Raw genomic sequence first — 7,027 nt, forward strand, 5'->3', positions numbered from 1 at the left:
CTTGCTAGTATATGCTACAGTGACAATGTAATTATTTATATTTGTTATCTTTTCATTTCAGGTATGTACCAAATACTGATATTCCATGTGCGATGAAATGCACCTTCTGAGGTATCGTAAAAACATATGTAAGAGTCGTTATACAACCAAACATCCAAGAAATATGTGAGAGTCCCAAGAAAATATGAGCAGGCACTAATACTTAAGGAATAGGGTAGAAGTTTTAGCTTTGGCCATAGTGCCGTATTCAGTCTGTTACGATCTTAATCGACATAAGCTGTGAAAACCATACATTTTGATTAAAAAGTGGAAGAAAAAAATAATTTTCCATAAAAAATCAGCCTCCATGTTTCTGTTTTGGCCAGGGTGCTTCTTATTTGGCCACTCCCATAAGAAATACACGTGACTGGCCAAAATAGAAACCAAAGCTGAGAATATGGCCAAAACTGCGGCTTCTATTTTGGCCAGTGCCACTTTTAATACAAAAACCAAGTATTTGCTTGATTTCTGCATTTTTCTAATAAAGTAAGGTACCCCGGGGCAAGTGAGACCTACAGCTATATTTTTATTTTATTTTTCATTTTCAAGGCAAACATTCTTCATGGAAAACATAGGTATCACACAGACGGATACTTTGAATTCAAAAATTGTTATTGTTCTCACCATAAAGAGACCATATATGTTATTGTTGTTCATATGTAATTTTCAATTCACTAAGTGAGATTAACGTACTCTACTACATTCGTCGTTTAAAAATAGAATAACAAATAAAGTAAAACTTTTTCGGTTTCAGGATAATATTTGGAGTGCTTGCAAATTATTTTAAGTGAAAAAGCTGTAATTTATTTTCATTTGTTACCTTTAGATAACTGCTCTCACTTGCCCCAGTGCATTTCAGCATCTGGGGCAAGTGAGACCTATGAGAGTAAACAAACACATTTTCATAGTTTGATCTCGCTTTCTTCAGCCTAAGTCGAAATTACCACAAAAGTGAAGTAAAAATCGGCGCCTTAAGTAATCAATCGTTTAATTATACTTAATCACTTTTATTCTAATGATTAAGCTGATTCTTGGGTAGAATATATTTTTTTTCGAAACCATCCATTTTTATATTTTCGTCCAAGCAAATTCTATTATTTTTTTCGTTTTTCGCTGCATAATGAGTTTTTCTGAGTGTTAAGGAACCGGCCAACGACTTATGCGAAGTTCACCTTTTAAAAATATTTATTGAATGATCGTACAATTATGTAAGGGAAAACATGACATCTGTGAAGCTTGAAAATTCTTTTTGTAAGATTCATCAACTACGTAATATGAAAAGCAAGTTGGAAATCTTTCGGCATTTAACTTTATGGCGCTTTTTGTATAAAAAAAAAACAATTTGTTTTGCGCGACCTGCTAGAGTTAAATCATTTTTTTCTCTCAGTGATTCGTTTTTATATGTGTTACGTGATTTATGCACGATACCACAAAACTCTTCTAACATAAATCGCTAAACATAGTTATTAGCATAAGATATTTATAATTTATACTACCTTACATATAAGCAGCACCCATATTAAACCATTTGTATAAACATTCCGAATAGGTCCCACTTGCCCCATGATACGAAGTAAATGAAGATCTATTCCACTTTTCATTATATGCATAATATACAGAATGTAAAAATTTTGAAACAGTTTTAATGCCCGTTATTAAGAAGAAATATACCAACAATGTCTTTTAGAACCATTGGAATTATAAAATTATTTATGGTTGAAATTTTTTAGCTTGACAAAACTAAACTAGCATTTTTTTAGGTCCCACTTGCCCCGGGGTACCTTATAGATCGAAACCTTTCATTTGACGCATTGGTAGTTTTCATAGGATTATTGGTTATTTTTATAAAAATGGTTTCCCTTAGACTTGCTGGGTTACATGACATATAATGGAAGTTTACATGATATTTCATGACATTTACATGATACATATGTCATGAAAAGGTTTGCGATTTCTCACGCTCCAATTATGTGCACAATATGTCACAGAATTTTACTCTACTTTTCCGATCTGTGTTTCAACATGGATAAATATCAAAAACCGCTCAAAGACGTTCTGAATTTAAAAAATACTCTCAAGTTCAAAATGTAAGTTAAAAAAAATGTTGAAAAATTCTTCCCCCTATATCTATATCCCTGAATATGATGCTTAATATCTGGTTTTGAGTAAAAACTTTCTAAAAAACTGTAAACTTTAGTTTTACATGAAAAAATCAAGTTTTATAGCATGTTAAGGCAGTTTTTGGTGGAAAGTATCATAAAAATGAAATTTATTTAGGACATATTTGGGCAACAAAATATATACAAAAGCACGCTAAAAAACTTGAAATTGGTCAATCGGTTAACAAGTTACCGGGCTCTAAAGTATTTTTTTTGTAAAAAAAAGGAAAAAAAAAACAAATTATTCCACCTAGTGGTGATAGCAGGCCTGGTAGTGAGTCACTATTTAGTGACTTGGTCACTATTTTCATGCTGGCCACTTTTCAAGGTTTTTCAACTTAAGTCACTTTTTCTATCAAACAGTCACTATTTTCAACTATTTTGGGTGCAAATCCAATCAAAAGGGTAATTCTTCTTTCAGTGAGTAAAATCCCTACCTCTCAGATTACCTTCACAGAATTGTGTAGTTGTTCTAAAATTCAATGCACTGTTTGCAGCTGTTTGCGATGTCGAAATAGTTATTTCAGTGACTTCACTGAACAAAATAGGGACCAATTCGAACGCTCCTTCAATATCAAGAAACACAGTAAGTGAAATCTCATTTGTTTCAAAGAATATTTCCAATTTTGTAACCAGTTTATGAAGTGCTGTTACCAAAGATTTGTCCTCTATATACAAAAAATGAGTTTGGCTGAATAAGCTTTTTGTTAAATATGACGATTTTATATACTCTCCTAGTGTTTTTCCATTATTTTCAACATTATGGACGACAAAATTAAGGGTCTGAAGGACTTTGGTGATATTTTATGCTTCTTATTTGCCCTTGGGATAAAAGTGACTTGCAGTTCTCTTCAAGCTGTAGAGATATGGCTTAATGATAAGCTTAATCGGAACAACTTGGTTAAAATAGGCGTTAAGGTTTATTTACGCCGCTGAAGTAGTACAGGAAAAATCCCAACCCTACCCGGCGCTTTGAAGGGTTCAAAAGAATCAATCGCTTATTGAACCTTTTGTTCAGTAATAATTTGACCGGCTAGAATGCACGCATCACTCCTGGTCTCTTCTAATTCATCATCTTAATGACTATATCTCCTGTTATTATTGGCCTAAATTTATGATACAGATGTATTCTGGTCTTCAGTGTTGTCTGTTAATAGATTTAATTATGATTTTATTTTACTTCTTGGCTGTTTGCTAAAACCAATAACGCTTCAAAAAAGCAATTGAAACCCGAAACATTGTGTTTGAATTCAATTTTCAGTTTTTTTTCAGATTGTTTAAAACTTAAACTAATGGTTACATAATAGATACGCGTAATTGTAATTGTAATTTTATTGTTAACGTAACATAAACCGTTTAGCATTGCCAATTTTAGGGTCAAGAAGGTTTTACAAAAAATGAGATAAATAATTATTCTAAACTATTATACGAATCAAAATAAAATCTACTTTCGCGACTACTTTTGCCAGCAGTCAGAGATACGCGCGAGACCTAAAGGATGGCGCTATTGCGCTATAGCGTTATTAAATTGTTATAAAAAAGGTCGCCACATGGCCGGGTGATATGATGACTGCTGCGACTGCACGTGGCATTTGTACCGCGATTAAATTTTGTCCATCATTGAAGGCCTTGGAAAGTAGTTGCCATAATTGTGTTTTTCTTGCAACGCACAATAGCTTTTTAAATCTGTTGGGCGTTCAAAGCTGATCTGAATGCTGACACTGTTTGGGCGTTCCTTGTGGCCAAAGGTAGGTAGTTGATTGTAGCATTTTGCATCAAATGCCAATAGACTCTTTCCGCTGCTCGTTGTGTGATTGGGTATGACGCGTATAAAAAACAACGGATTTATTTTTTTATTTTTTTATCCAGCTCAATTTTATGCTTAAAACCCGGATTAATCCACCTAGTGGTGATAGTACCTTTCTCGTCGAATATGTACTCATGATCTTTCCGTCGACGTAAGCATCCTGAATCCTGTGAATACTTTATTTTTAAAAGCAAGAATTTTATCAAACCCACCATCGAGTTGGGAAACTTACTGATGGTACATATTTCCGGTGTTATGTTCAATTTATAGGCAGTGCTGAAAAATATAAGACCTCTTAGTTGAATGCGTGACCACCTTTACTATTACTGGAGACCCATCAATACCAAGACGATAATAACAAGCTTAAATATAATTTATTTCACAACCAAAAATCACTTTACAGTCTTTGATAAACTTTTTCCTGCTCACTTCAGGCTATATTTTATTATCATTGGTTACTAGATTCAAAAAATGTTATAAAAAAATGGAAGCAAGTGAAATTTTTTGTCCTGAATCCAATTCAAATTAGAACCATATCACAGAGCGCGAGGAGCAATCAGTCGGATCAAAATTTTGGGCAGCAATTTTAGACACAAAAAGGGGATTGAAAAACTTTGCTCGAGGTGGATGCGATTAAGTTTCAATTTTCTCATGCAACCCCCATTCTACTGTATATTTACACCTCAGGAATATGAGAAGGTGTGATTTCATGAACCTGCAACAGTTTTGTCAAGATTTTGTTCTCTTACACTTATTTATCGCTTGCATTGATTATTTTAACTGTTTGACCACTTCCTGTGAGATACCTGGAACCGATTCCAAGACTGTACCTATTGTCTCAAATATGGTCTGAGACTAGTTTCTTGCTAACTGTTCAACAGGTTTTCTGAAAAGCCGAAAATTGATGTGCATGCATGGATTTGATTTGGTCATTCTGGCGGGACATACAAAACGGGTTCTACCGGTAGTCTCTAATGTGATCTGAGACTATTTTTGTAAACCGTTCATCAGGTTATCGAAAAAGCCGTGGTTTGATATGTCACATGCATGGGTTTGACTCCTATAAGCATTTGACCACTTCCAGCAAGACATCCGGAACCGGTTCCGGAATACTACTGGTTGTCTCAAATATGGTCTGAAACCATTTTCTTGCTAACCGTTCATCAGGTTATCTAAAGAGCCGCGATTTGATGTGTTGCATGCATGGCTTTGGTACACTTTTACATTTGACCACTTCCGGCGGGACATGGAACTGGTTCTGGAGCACTACAGGTAGTCTCTGCTGTGATCTTAGGCTATTTCCCTGCTTACTGTTCACCAGGTTATCGAAAAAGCCGCTATTTGGTGTGTCGCATGCATGGATTTGATCAAGGGTTTGGTTCACTTTTATATATGACTACTTCCGGCGGGACATCCGGAGCCGGTTCCAGAACACTACCGGTAGTATCTGCTGTGATTAAAGGCTATTTTCCTGCTTACCGTTCTTCTGGTTATCGAAAAAGCTGCTATTTGATGTGTCGCATGCATGGGTTTGGTTCCCATCTACATTTGACCACTTCAGGCAGGACACACGGAATCGGCTCCGGAATACTACTGGTTTTCCTAAATATAGTCTGATTCCATTTTATTGCTAACCGTTCATCAGGTTATCTATAGAGACGCGATTTGATGTGTCGCATGCATGGGTTTGGTTCAATTTTATATTTGGCCACCTCCGGCGGGGCACCCCGGACCGGTTCCGGAACACTACCGGTATTCTCTGCTGGGTCAAAGGCTATTTTCCTGCTCACTGTTCATCAGGTTATCGAAAAAGCCGCTATTTGATGTGTCGCATGCATGGATTTGGCTCACTTTTATATTTTGCCACTTCCGGCGGGACATCCGGAACCGATTCCGGAATACTACTGGTTCAGATATGGACTGAAAGTATTTTCCTGCTTACCGTTCGTCAGGTTATCGAAAAAGCCGCGGTCTGATATGTCGCATGCATGGTTTTGTACCATTTTCATATCTGGCCCCTCCTTGGGGTACCGATCCGGAACACCTAAATGGCCATAACTCCGAAACGGCTGAACCGATCCGAATCATTTTCAATAGGAAACAATGGGACCAGATTCCGCATCGAATGAACCGTCGGTCATTAAAATCGGTTGAGGTTTACTGCCAAAAAGTGATGTGAGCTTATTTTGTACACACACATACTCACACACACATACACACACACACACACACACACACACACACACACACACACACACACACACACACACACACACACACACACACACACACACACACACACACACACACACACACACATATATATATATATATATATATATATATACACACAGACATCACCTCAATTCGTCGAGCTGAGTTGATTGGTATATGTAACTCGACCCTCCGGGCTTTCTATCAAAAAGTCATTTTTGGAGTGAACATATAGCCTTTCCAGTACACTTAGTGTACGAGAAAGGCAAAAAATGTATGGTAATGTTATTAAAGAAAATGGCAATCTGTGCAGTATTTTTTGACGGTCTTCTAGGGAATGTTCTGCCGAATGTTCAGCATTTGCTGTTAATATATTAAGGCAGGATATGTGTGAAAATGAAGCTTGCTCACACACTTAGAATAAATTACAGTATTCGGTGAAAAAAATCACCCAAACTGGTCTGTAAACAAGCAAACTACAGTATTATGGCGAAATCGATGAAATTGCAGGAGAAAATCGGTGAAATCTAAGAAATCACCGAAGAACCGGTGAAATCAGAAAAATTTACAGGAGACCTGTGAATATTTTACCGAACAGATCGCTGATGGGACTATTTTACCGTACTACTGTAAAATGCGTTTGACAGCCACGCCGGCAGCTTCGAGCATCAGTTCTATTAGAATTTGCGCATCATCTCCAAGCAAGACTCTCTTGTACAGTGGCAGCAAGTGTGGTTCCTGATCAGAAGGTCATGTATTCAATCCCATCATCGACGTTTTTTATGAATATATTGTTTTTTTTTGTGCT

The 7,027-nt window shown here is 36.4% G+C and overlaps 1 protein-coding gene across 1 annotated transcript in view; it reads left to right on the forward strand.

Annotated features, from left to right (window-relative positions):
* Nucleotides 1-6,320, forward strand: part of LOC134284128 (uncharacterized) — a 237,322-nt gene extending 231,002 nt beyond the window's left edge. The window contains exon 3 of the mRNA XM_062842437.1: nucleotides 62-6,320. Within this exon, the coding sequence (XP_062698421.1) occupies nucleotides 62-79 (18 nt within the window). The 3' untranslated portion in view covers nucleotides 80-6,320. The remainder of the gene's footprint in view (nucleotides 1-61) is intronic.
* The last annotated feature ends 707 nt before the right edge of the window (nucleotides 6,321-7,027 follow it).

Source organism: Aedes albopictus, chromosome 3 (genome assembly GCF_035046485.1).
Source record: "Aedes albopictus strain Foshan chromosome 3, AalbF5, whole genome shotgun sequence".
Taxonomy (NCBI): domain Eukaryota; kingdom Metazoa; phylum Arthropoda; class Insecta; order Diptera; family Culicidae; genus Aedes; species Aedes albopictus.